Genomic DNA, 12,900 nt, shown 5'->3' on the forward strand with positions numbered 1-12,900 from the left:
CCTACTTGCAGGGTAATAAAACGGTCATACACGTAAAAGTCCACTCATGTACATATGAGAGAACGTGGGAAGAAGAATAAACACTGCTCCATCAATGCAGTAATAGTGTGTCGTTGAGTACAGTTCATTCTGGTGCTTTTGAATTGGAAACAGTTACATTACAGTAGAGGTGTCACAATGTGCATGTATGATATTACACAAACTGAGCCCTTTTTGTTGTTGTTGTTGTTGTTGTTTTTTTTCTGTTGTTGTTGCTTAACTTGAGTGATGGATGTCAGAGTAAAATCAGTTAATTCTTATGATAAGTTTGATTTTTGCTTATACCAGTGTTATTTATGTTTATTTCTCAGAAGCACTGAAAAACAAAGTACTGTTACTCTTGGTAACCGAGAGGCACACAGCTTTCAGTGTTTCCTGTAAAGATCAAATGTAAGGGCTGCAGGGTCTGAGGAGGTCCTTCCACGATTTTAAGGGGACCGTGTTAAATAAAAATAACCACCTCAACAATCACACACACACACACACACACACACACACACACACAGACAAAAAAACACACACACACACACACACACACACAGACCAAAAAACAAGGACGATACCTTGTCAAGTTGTAGACTTTTCTTGCTCTCAGTCAGCCTCTTCTTGATTTCCACTATACATGAACAATAATTTTATGTCATTTTTAAACTGTCACTTTATCTCAGCCACACCGTTAGTCTCTATCATTTAAATATAATTATAAACGTCACTGTCACTTGCTTTCACATAAGCAGTCTCTCTGCTAGCTTTAATTTGTCAAGAAAATGACAAGCTTAAACACAATATATAAGCAAAACATTTGACCCTATATTAAAGAGTTTCCAACTGTACCAGGCTTGTATGGCTGTGTATGCTGTTTTCCCTCCTCTGCTGCCTGATCTCAGAGTGCAGGACAAAATATGTGTTCCACACTTGTAGTCAGTTTTTTCCTTTCTCCTTTATCATTGTTTTCATTTCTTTGGTTGAGAATTTAAGTTATCAACATTGCAAAATCAGCTGCTGGACAACGAAGGAAATATGTTGTATTGATAAGGAGTAGAGCATGCAAAACCATGTACACTATATAGCTATGATGAATGTTTCAGCTCCATGTTTAGTGATGTGATTTTCTTTGTCTTTTCATCAGAGAACTGTACAGCTGGAACATTCTCAGCTGATGGGCTTGACTGTGTCCGTTGTGGCGAGAACACCTACCAGAACAGCACTGGTCAAAAGAGCTGTTTGCCCTGTCCCCAAAATACCTTCGCCTCTTCCACTGGATCAGCACACTGCATCAGTAGGTTCAGCATCATTGTCGATACATGTTCTGAACAGTTTATACTTTGTCGGTGATTACAGTTTTGTAACTAAAATTCTAAAGTACAAACATACATGGTCAACAGCTGTCTCGTTCATCATTTGTTTCAGTGTGAATTCTGATTTCTCTTCACAATTGACTGTAATGTTCAGTGAAGTTCACTCGAATCTTGTGCTTGATATTTTACATCCTTCTGTCCCAGATGCAGGCTTTAAACTGAAAGTATTCTGGTATGAATGCAGAAAAATGCGAAGAAGTCACTGCAAGGGAGACATACTGCTCTGGTCATGGTGAATGTGTCTTTGATGCTGCCGCCACTGACGGGGTACGCTGTCAGTGTGATAAAAACTACAGTGGTGACATGTGCTCAGCCAAAAAAGGTGAGTGTTCATTTTATTGTATGTTTGCCGTCCTTCCAAAATTGCCCGATGGATCTGTACTGCCATTATTTTACCAGAGGTGCTGACCAACACAGACCCTCAGTTGTTGTTTTTTTTAGTACAGTGGTGTGAACAGAATGAAAAATGTACGTTTTGTTTAAAAATGGTGTGAACATTAGAAATGATTATGCTTTGTTCTCTAAACCTGTAGCTGCGAGACCAGCTTTAGTATGCTTTCTTTCGTCCAAAAGAGAAGAGATTGTCTAATATCTGGCAAAATATATCACCAAAAAAAGTATGGAATTAGAAAAAGTAAACTGAGTAATTTGGTTTATATATATATATATAAACTTTTTTTAAAAATAAATTGATTAAAGATCATTTTACAACTTTCGGACAAGATAAATTTGGTTGTTTTTTTTAATTGCTCAATGGCTTGATAACACGTGTGGGAGAATAACCTCGCATACTCATGCTTGCATGGGTTTGTGTATATGTAGAATTAGAAAAGTTACTTTCTTTTCTTTAACATTTTTTTCACTGACGTTTTCTAGGATCTGGCTTATTCCCCCTTGACATGAAGATTGTTAGTCATTATCAGTAAAATTTTGTCAGTGTCATTCTCTCTCTCTCTCTCTCTCGCTCTTACTCTCTCTCTCTCTCTCTGTCTCTCACTCTCTCTCTCTCTCTCTCTCTCTCTCTCTCTCTCTCTCTCATTTCTGTCCTCATCCGCATCCTCATCGAAATATGTTGTAATCTTGATTATCAGGTAAATGTTTGTGTCCAACAGCTTCCTCTGATGACAAGACAGCAATGATTGCTGGTATTGTGGGCGGAGCAGGGGCATTCTTGCTGATTGTGCTTCTCATTGTTGGTATTGTGGGCTGTTTGTAAGTATTTCATTCACTGATCAGGAACAAAACCTCTTTCAATTCATGGGGGGCATTACAACAGTCTGTCAGTTCATGAGATATGCTGCAGTATTATGGCTGAGGTTTAAAGCATGTTTTAAAAGCATGGCCTTCTTATAGGCATTATCTGACACACACATGCACGCGTAGATCCTCCACAGAACATCTAGTCAAACTGACTACACAGGTAAAACAACAGTTTCCAAGGTGGAAAAACGTATTAGCGACTTTTTTTATGTGAAAAAAGCATATGACCAAGTGTGGCATGCTTGACTTTTATATAAACTGAAAAATATCGGTATCACAGGCAACATGTATGATTATATTAGAAGTTTTTTTTATCAGATAGATCTATACAAGTAAGAATAGGAAATACCTACTCAAACCCCAGACAGTTACACATGGGGTTACCACAAGGATCAGTAATTTCACCAATTTTATTCAATATATTATTAGCAGATCTACCTAATAAGCTAACTAAAGATACAGTCTTGGTTCAATTTGCTGATGACATTTGTTTATGGATGAAGGTGACAATGAAAAATAAAACACCTACTAGGACATTGAATTACATAAAGAAAATATACCAGCGGGAACTTGATAAATCAGCAACTTTATGACAGAAAATGGCTTATCATTGTCCTTAGAAAAAACAAATATGATGCTGTTTAATACAGGATCTGACCCAGAAAAGCTCCCCGTGTTTACAATAAATGGTACTATCATCAGAAAAACACAATCTGTTAAATTTTTGGGAGTCTATCTTTCTTCAATGCTTTCGTGGAATTATCATATTGACTATATACTAAACAAAGCAAGAAAAGTCTAAATTTCTTTAAAATAATTTGTAAACAGCACTGGGGGCAAGATACCAAAGCATTGATATCTCTCGCTACCTCCCTCGTACGTTCACGCTTGACATACGCTCAAGAGGTATTTTTCAGTGCTCCACTGCATTTGCTAAAGAAGCTGCAAAGCATTGATTGTAAGGCTTGTAAACTCGCTCTGGGTGTGCCCATTCTTACATCAGATTTAGGGACTTACAAAGAAGTGTTTTATCTCTTGATGAACAAAGGAAAGCTTCAGCCGCGAAATTCGTTATCAAATCTTTTGCATATGAAACATTTTCAAAAGAAGAAACTAATTTGAGTTCACAAAAAGATTTTGCGAAAAGAGCTAAGACGATACAGTCTATGACATCCATTAATACATTTGCATCAGATATCATTAGTGCTACGGAATCAAAAGACAAGCAAATTGCAAAAGTACCTGAATGGGAGCAGTGTAAAGCTACCTTTGACATGGATTATACAGATTTATCCAAGAACCAGTCACCATTTTTGTTAAAACCTGAAGTGCTCTCCCATATAGAAAATCAATATTCAAATTATCTAAAAATATACACAGATGGATCTGTTCTAGAAGATGGTAATTCAGGAGCGGCTTTTGTAATTCCTTCATTTAGAATAGAAAAATTATACTACATTGGTAGACAATATTCCATTTTCACAGCTGAACTTATAGCCATACTTATGGCCTTAAATTATATTTCAGACATTCTGAAAACTGTAAGTGAAATTTTATTATGTGTAGACTCAAAGTCAGTATTACAAACTATAGAATCTCCAAATTCAAAGAAGCGATGACAATGAAAATAAAACATATTATTCACCAACTGACAAAACAGGGCATTAAAATAACTTTCTCTTGGGTACCTTCGCACTGTGGAATATCTTCAAATGAGTGGGTAGACCAAGCAGCTAGAAGAGCAGCATGTAATTTCAAAGGCGCAATACAACTTGACATCCTGTTAGATCTACATGAATGCATTAGTTGTATAGAAAATGTATCTAGAAATCGATTTAAGAAATTACTTATAGATTCAAATAATCAATATTACCAATGTTGTGTAAACACAAAGAATGCAGCTGATCCCAAACATTTTCTAAATTCAACACCAGCAGCACATTCAAGACAAATTACAAGTCTGATGTATAGACTTCGTTTAAATGCCTTTCGTACAAAATTTTCTGAAAATATAAAATGTATATGCGGTAAGCAAATAACTGTAAGCCATCAACTCATTCATTGTCTGAGCATAAGACAGTTAATTCCAAAAGATGTAGTTGATGACTTTTCTTCCAATATCTCATTAGCCACTGAAAAGATTTTGAATGATTATTCATTGCTTAGAATGTTTTCAGAAATTTTAAAGTCCAGTCCAGTTGGTATCCTCCTTTGATGTGTTATAATTAATACTGTTATTTATATTTACATTGTTGTAGGTTAATACTTGTTGATATGCATATACATATTCTCCTTCCCATGACACCTCATTCAATACACACCACAATCTCTTTTTCTTATAATATACTTTTTCCTCTGATACATGAACACTTTTTTTTTTTTACACTAATATTCACATGCATTCCCTTTCCTTTATACACTACTTAACTCCTTTCCGTCTAAAAACACTTACAGTGAATAGACGTTAAACTGAAGAAAACACACACACACACACACACACACACACACACACACACACACACACACACACACACGTACACACTCACAGAGTATAGATAGAATGACATGACAGGTTTGTGAGGTGACTTTCCTTGAGTTGTTTATAAGATGGACCAAATCCAGTCATGACACCTTGACAAGAAGTTTACCACATGATGACATTTTGCCATTAGATCAGCTAAGATTGCCATTTCCAAATGGTGGAAGAGCATTTAACTACATTTGTTCTCTTTCATTGCTCTAGGTTTACACAGATGCGCACATGTTCGTCATTTATCGGGATATAGTATCTCAGTGTGAAACAGTGCAGTTAAACCTTTTTGTACAAGAAGGTCAGCATCCTGTACAAATAACACAAACTTTCAGTTCAATGCACGCTGAGAAGAATCCTTTTGAACCTATAGATTCTGTCATGGTCAGAGAAATTGTCATCTGCAATTTGATTCTGCATTGATCAGATGTGGAAACTTAGAAGCCTGTCTTTTTTTTCTTTCTTTTTTTTACATTATAGTTATTATTTATTTATTTATTTGTGTAAGCTTATCTATCATTTATTCACCTTTTTTTTCTTTTCTTTTTTTTTTTTCCTCAAGGCCTGACTAAGCGCGTTGGGTTACGCTGCTGGTCAGGCATCTGCTTGGCAGATGTGGTGTAGCGTATATGGATTTGTCCGAACGCAGTGACGCCTCCTTGAGCTACTGAAACTGAAACTGATCAGACAAGAAAAATAATAGTATGTCAGCACAAAGCAGTGCAGTGAAACCTTTTGTGCGATGAAACCTTTTTATTATACAAGAAGCAGATTATGAACGAGTGTTGATCTCTGACTTCAGGAGACGAGCTGCCAAGAAAGGAAAGAAGAATGGCATGGCAGGTCCCAGAGAACCATACTTTGTGACTGATGACGGGATGTCGGAGCAGTACCAGGACTACAACTACCCACTGTACGACAACGGATTGCGCGGCTACCCCAGCAGGCCGGCCATCATGTACATGAACCCTGCCGCTGACCAGGAGGTGCGCGACTTCTACGCGCCAGACAAGAACTCTGATCCACCCAGCAGGTACAGCTACTAATTGTGTCCACACCTGTCTCTTAACATTGCAGCATGTAATGGAGAGATGGTGAGACAATCACCACTTTCAAAGTGTTTCTACAGTAGTCGTTACATTGCAGCATATAATGGAGAGATGGTGAGATAATCACTTCTTTCAAAGTGTATCTACAGCAGTCGTTACATTGCAGCGTATATGGAGAGATGATGAGATAATCACTTCTTTCAAAGTGGGGTGAAATAAGATTTCTACACCTGAAGACATAGCTGCCGTGTGCCAAATTTTTCACACCAGTTTTGAAAAGATAGAATTAATCCAGTTCAGTTAAGATTTCACAAAGGTTTAATGATTGTACATGAATGAAGATGGGATTGATTGTCCACAGTGGCAGAAAACAACAGCATGGCCGTGGTCATTCTTGGTACAGAATCTAAAAGCTGTCTGGGGTAAACCCACTTCATAATGTGAAAAGGTGTCTTGGCTTGGTGGCTTTGTCACATTGTCAGCTTTATTTTACTGCATCTTTGAGCATTCACTGTTGGCTGTAAAAATAATAATAATAATAATAATAATAATAATAATCAAGATACAAATTGAAACAACTGCAATGAAATTTGCTGCTTTCAGCATGATAATATGCCAAGTTATTTTGTTGCTTGTGATGTGTGGACTAACGTTGATGCTGATTTAATTTGCATTGCTACTCTGGTATCGTTTCAGAACAAGGTCTCGGTCATATCAGAGTGAGTGGAGAGATTTGGATGAAATGTAAGAGTTTTGTGCATTTTCAGAACCCAATTTGCTTTATCCATGCCCCTGTTATGAGTCTCATTGGTTCAAACTGACTATGACAATTATGGTATTGTTTATATATATATACATACATATACACAGCAGGAACAAGAACACAAGAACAGTGTGATTCGCTTTCTGTATTCTGTTGCATGGTCAAGAATGTATTCATTTGTAAATAAGAATCTTTAGCAGGTATTGCTTGTGAAGGTTTTGAATGGTACATTTTGTTCGAAGATAATGTTACATGTTTAACCAGAATTTGTATAGTATCCATTCAACAACAACAACAACAACACACACACACACACACACACACACACACACACACACACACAATCAGTGCATGCTAAAGAACCCACAGCAACAAGAAAGTTGTCTGTGGCAAAATCCCCTCTAACTATGTAAAGAAAGATACATGCAGGCAGACCAATAAATGCATTGCGCCACATTGTTGATGTGCTGTCCCAAGGGATGCGGGGGAGAGGGGGGTGCAACCCAAATTTCACACAAAAAGATCTGTTGTGACTGATTAACAGTTCATTGCAATATAATACAGTGTAATACACAGGTGTACAAATGTACTATGTGAGAGTTTTGTTTTAATATATATACCAATATCCCAATGACATAATGAGTTACCTTGAATAACTGAAACATGTAAACACAGTGAAGGCCGACAAAGAGTTTGTGCTATTTTGCATGGACGTTTTTATTCTTTGAACTTTGACTGCTTTTTTTTTTCATTTATTTCTTTTTTGTATAATGTGTATCGCATTTTTGCCTTCTGCTTTAAATCTGCATTGTTATCGCTTTCCAGACCAGTAGATGTTTATATATGTCACTTTATAGATTTTTGTGCTGTCTTTTATTTGTGTATTATTCACCATATTGCAGAACCATTTGTTGCCAGATATTACTGCATAGCAAATCCTAGTACAAGAAGACAATATTGATCTGAAAATTTGTAGAAAGAAAAAGAAAAAAAGAAATCACAGAAACACAATTCCTTCACAACTCTTTCCAAAAGTAAAGGTGACATAGCACCCGAATGGTCAATAACCGCTGTTCAAGGTCACCATGAAAGATATTGTACTGTACACACTGTAAGGTGGTTTGTTTTTTTCCTCAACTTCAACCAATGCACCTCATAATACAGCGCGCCTAATGTCAAGTTAAAGACTGCTGACATGCTGCTGTGAATCAAAACTGTATTGAGGTTGACCTCAAAACCGGGAAACAGGACGTTTGTGCCAGTGAAAATCAATGAAACCTACCCATGAATCAGAATAAAAACACTCACAAACAGCTCACATGCACACAAACAACCCATTCTGTAGAGTGGGGACAGGATGGATTGAAGAAGGCACAGACTGACAGAGCAGACGACACAAATGAAGACAGTTTTAATGACGACAACAGGGCCTCAACATAAACTTTGCCTGAAAATGTAAATATGGTTGTGGCAGTGACAGTGATTGACCCATCTGCACTCTATCTTTAAGTTTATTGTTTAGTTTATCATTTTGTTGTGAGCTTTACAGGTTCAACATGCTGCACATTATTGTGTCATTAAAATTTTATTATTTTTTTTTTTTCTAATTCAGGGATGTGTCTTTTATCCACAGCACATTGTCAGTAAAATACAGTACTTAGAAATGATGATCTAACAGCTAGAAGTCGTGACAAGGTACTGAAATTTACATGTTTCAATTCGTTTGTTTGTATGATTTTCATTTGTGCTATTGCTGATCATTTTAATACCTTGTTTCACGGTCCACAGTACTGTTTTCATTTACCCTGTCAGGCTACAAGGACAACAATAGAAACTTCCGACATTGACTGATATTTCCACTTCAGGACTTGAAACCTTATCTAATTACTCCATTTCTTGATAATGATTTTGATTCTGTTTACATTTTACCACCTTGCTTGATATCACTGAAATTTAAAAATGAATGTTAACATTGTTACTTTTTGTATTCGTTTTCAGTTTGTTACTTTTGTGTGTAATGTGTGTCATTTTTTTTTTCTGTGCATAAAGCAATTGAAAACTTTTGTACCCCTTTTGTACACAGAATATGCTTGTCATTAGGGACCTAGAGTCTCCATGATGAAGTGGAGCAAACAGATGATGTCACCAAGCTCCAGTTTTTGTCATGACATTATGGCCTCACATGGAATGGCGTTACCATAGTTTGCAAAGCCATTTTCACTTTTTAGTACCAAACGAAGCATTGTCATTCCTCAAAATACTTAACAGTGATTTGCTGGAATCAGTTATCAGTATCAGTGCTTAGTACTAATCTTTTGTATTTCACCTGCTGTTCCTTAATCGTTTTAGTGTTCTTCCCCATATTCATGATATTCCAGGACATGTAAGCATGTGCATATGCATATGATTTTAGGAACCAAGTATTCATGTAGATCAAATATGTGTGATACACTTATTTAGAATAAAAGTATAGGAATTCATATAATTCCCATTACATTTTCATGTAAGAGAAATAAATGTTAAATGTTAAAGGGGTTAAAAAAAAGTTGATAAAATGCTGATGTTTGAGATGAAAAAAAACCCAGCATACATAATGTCATCTTTTTGCCACCAAACTGAACACTGTTTTTGAAATATATGAATGTCACTGATTTGAAATAAGATGAATTAAGGTGACAGAAGTGAAATAGTTTCAAAGGATGCAGAGATCACTAATTCAAACAAAGATGACTAAATAGAAATGTACACAGATTTGTGTCAGATGAAGTCTTCTAATGTAAATACCAGTTAACGATGGTACTAGCTGATAAAAACATCAATCCTGAGCAGAAATAAAATGGCTGAGCAAAAGAATGACATGGATTAACAAACATGGCATTGTAAATGAGAGATTGAGGGGTTTTAGGGTTTTTTCCCTCCCTTTGCATGCGTATCAGGTGTACTAAAAAAAAAAAAAAAACCTCCATTGCTTCCTTTCATTGCTTGCTAACTTATTGGCTTTTTTTAATTTCCACTATGCATGCAGAGCTTTTTTTTCTTCTTCTATTTCTTTTTCACCATCTGTATTTTTGTTGTCCATGTTGCTGGAATTGGATTGAAAAAAAAAAAGAGAGAGCAGTTTCATGTTTCTGTTTGCATGTCTGTTTTTGGACAGTGATATGTTAAGAATCACTCAGAGCATTGCTGGATAGCTTGCAGCTGTGAATGTAAAGAGTTCTGTATTAATGTCTAAAACATTTCCAGTCTACCATGATCATAAGATGAGCATGTTTTATTGATGACCATTAAAGAAAGAGTGAACAGAGAGATGTGAATGATGACAGGCACAGAGAATGGTCAGCAATTCACAAAGTGATTCAGTTTATAAACAGATAATTGATTGTGTTCTTTATTCCTATCTCTCTCTGTCTCTAACTACACCTAAAGATTTTGTATACAGAGAAACAAACAGGTATCCTACATATAAAAATTCATGTATGAAATGTGTCAGATATTTGCTAAACTTGTTGAAAATGCAGGAGTCTAGATTGCCACACAGAGATTATTAAATGTTATTTGATTAGGATGTACATGGTAAAAAAAACAAAAAAACTGGGCTACAAATATGTTGTAAATTGTACATGTTTGGATTTGGCCATATATGGCTTAATCAAGGTGCGGAGAGGATTGATGATTTTCTGAAGATTTTCAAAGAAAGGCTAATTCTATGCAGAAGGGCAGGAATGGGACTGCCTTGTGAAAACCATTGCCAGATTTAATGTTTATAGTACCTTTTGTAATGTACCCAGTGTCAGAACATATATACTGATAATCTAGATGGACATTTTAAGTATGCAAAGATAAGAATTAGAAATGGTATTTCAGAAATGCTAAACATATATACCGTTACAGAGAACACAACGAAACTGATGTATTATTATTGAATGTATGTGTTATTATGTGTATTGTGAATTGCTTAGCTGAGAATATATTACAGGACAAAGTATGTTTTGTCTATGATGATTTTTTTTTTTTTTTCACAGATGTTCATTTCATGACACCCTTTCATGAGAGTGAATAAACCATCCATCCATCTCTCTCTCTTGTTGCTGTCTTCCTCCTTTCATAAAGGAAGTCATGGTTATTTCTCAACTGATAATAGCTACAAACCAAAACATTGAGAAAACTTATATTTTATTGTGTTCATGCAAATATAATGCATATATTGCCCTGTGTATGTAATATGTGTAGTTAAAAACACAAACATTTTCTGTTTGTTTTACCTTTCCAGTGTTAAGACTATGTACACTGACTTGCCCAGAGTTGAATATCGCAGCTTTTGAGTCTTTGCACAAGATTTATTTGTTATAAAAATTGTAGTTATAAGTATTGTGTATAACATCAAGATGCAGATGGGTTGGTTAAAGAATGTTTTGGGAGGAATATGATCTAAAACTATCAAGGATAAGTCAGAGAAGGGTGTCATCCCAATTTGCCTTTCCCATTTCGCCTATTCCTGTTTTCCCTTTTCCTGATTCATCGACCATAGAATAGGTGATCCTGCTTCATCCATTCCCAGTTTGCCAATGTACTCAGTTGCTCTGTGTCAGTGTGTGCATGCACGTTTGTACAAGTGTTTAAAAAAAAAAAAATTAACTCTCTTTCTTCATCTTCTGGCTCAATCTGTGTTGTTAGTGTGGTCTTTGTATCTGTCATCATAGAACAGCAAGCAAAGGTTTTTCTCACACTGCATTGTAAAGAAAGAAAAAAAAAAGAAAAGCTCAGAATTCACTATCGTGAATGATGTCATAATAGCCCCGTTTCAAGACTGGTTGAGAATTAGAAGTGTTTGTAGAATGCTGATAGTGGTGTATGTGCACATAGAACGTAACACTCATCTGCATCTGGATTTTGTGTGTGTATGTGTGTGTGCGTATATGAGACAGACATCATATTACTGGCGAAACAGGAATGCAGGCAGGTGAAAAGGGACAATGTGTCAAACTCTCTAGAGACCATTGAGGCTGGCGGCACAATCAAAGAGGAGGCAAAACGGGAACAGGCAAATCGGACCTGTGAATTCAGAATGAAGTATGTGATGAGTGTGTTGTGAAGTGAAAAGTGCAGCTCACAAGTTGACCAAGATGAGACAATTTGTTGAAAATCTTTGGAGAACAGTATAAAGGAGGAGGACTGGAAACTGGCTTTTTTTTTCTTTTTTTTTTTTTTCAAAGGGTGATGGGCGGGTGGTGACCAAGGAAAGAGATAAATTTGTGATGCTGAAGGTTGGAAACAGAAAAAGAGCACGTATAATTTTGCAGATGACAAGGCGTATGATGTCACTGGCAGCATTGATATTTACAGGGACACAGTTAATGTTCATGCTTGGCCCATCACATGTTTCACCATGAATTACTGTGCAAGGCTGGTGTGTTGGTTTTTTCCTAGACCGCATCAATTTGATCAGGATGCTGAGTAGACTGGGGCTAAAGGCTTTTGTAATACGTTGAGAACATTGTTGTTATGAAGTGTATTGTGCGTGGAGATTGTAATTTGACTTGTATGTTTGTGCTGGTTTGTTTTATTTTGTACAACCTGTATTTTTTTTTTGCTACAATATACACTGACAAATAAATATAATTTTCCAAGAATACTGAAGTGTCTTTTTCGATGAAAGCAAGACTACAGATGTTTAATTATTAAACGTTTCATCAGTGCTGGCATATTAACTGACTGGACGTGAAGAAAATAATCTGCATTAACCCCCTGCAATTTTTCTTCTTTCTCTCTCTCTCTCTCTCCTTTTCTTTCTTTTTTTTGGGGGGGTGGGGGGGGGGAGGTTGTTATTTTTTTAATGCTATACAATAGAAAGAAAAAAAAACCAATATTTTTTCTATTACTTTTCTCATGCCAAAAAGAACA

At 36.1% G+C, this 12,900-nt stretch overlaps 1 protein-coding gene across 2 annotated transcripts in view; it reads left to right on the plus strand.

Annotated features, from left to right (window-relative positions):
• LOC143292455 (uncharacterized) overlaps positions 1–12,631 on the plus strand; it is a 193,297-nt gene extending 180,666 nt beyond the window's left edge. Inside the window, exons 72-76 of one of the 2 annotated variants that reach the window (XM_076602746.1) lie at positions 1,169–1,318; positions 1,582–1,719; positions 2,510–2,609; positions 5,990–6,220; positions 6,933–12,631. In XM_076602746.1, coding sequence (XP_076458861.1) covers positions 1,169–1,318; positions 1,582–1,719; positions 2,510–2,609; positions 5,990–6,220; positions 6,933–6,984 — 671 coding nt within the window. In that variant the 3' untranslated portion in view covers positions 6,985–12,631. Of the gene's footprint in view, positions 1–1,168; positions 1,319–1,581; positions 1,720–2,507; positions 2,610–5,989; positions 6,221–6,932 lie in introns of those variants that run through there. The other variant, XR_013056651.1, reaches the window with a different exon arrangement.
• The last annotated feature ends 269 nt before the right edge of the window (positions 12,632–12,900 follow it).

The sequence above is a fragment of the Babylonia areolata genome, chromosome 18 (assembly GCF_041734735.1).
Source record: "Babylonia areolata isolate BAREFJ2019XMU chromosome 18, ASM4173473v1, whole genome shotgun sequence".
NCBI classification, from domain to species: Eukaryota; Metazoa; Mollusca; class Gastropoda; order Neogastropoda; family Buccinidae; genus Babylonia; species Babylonia areolata.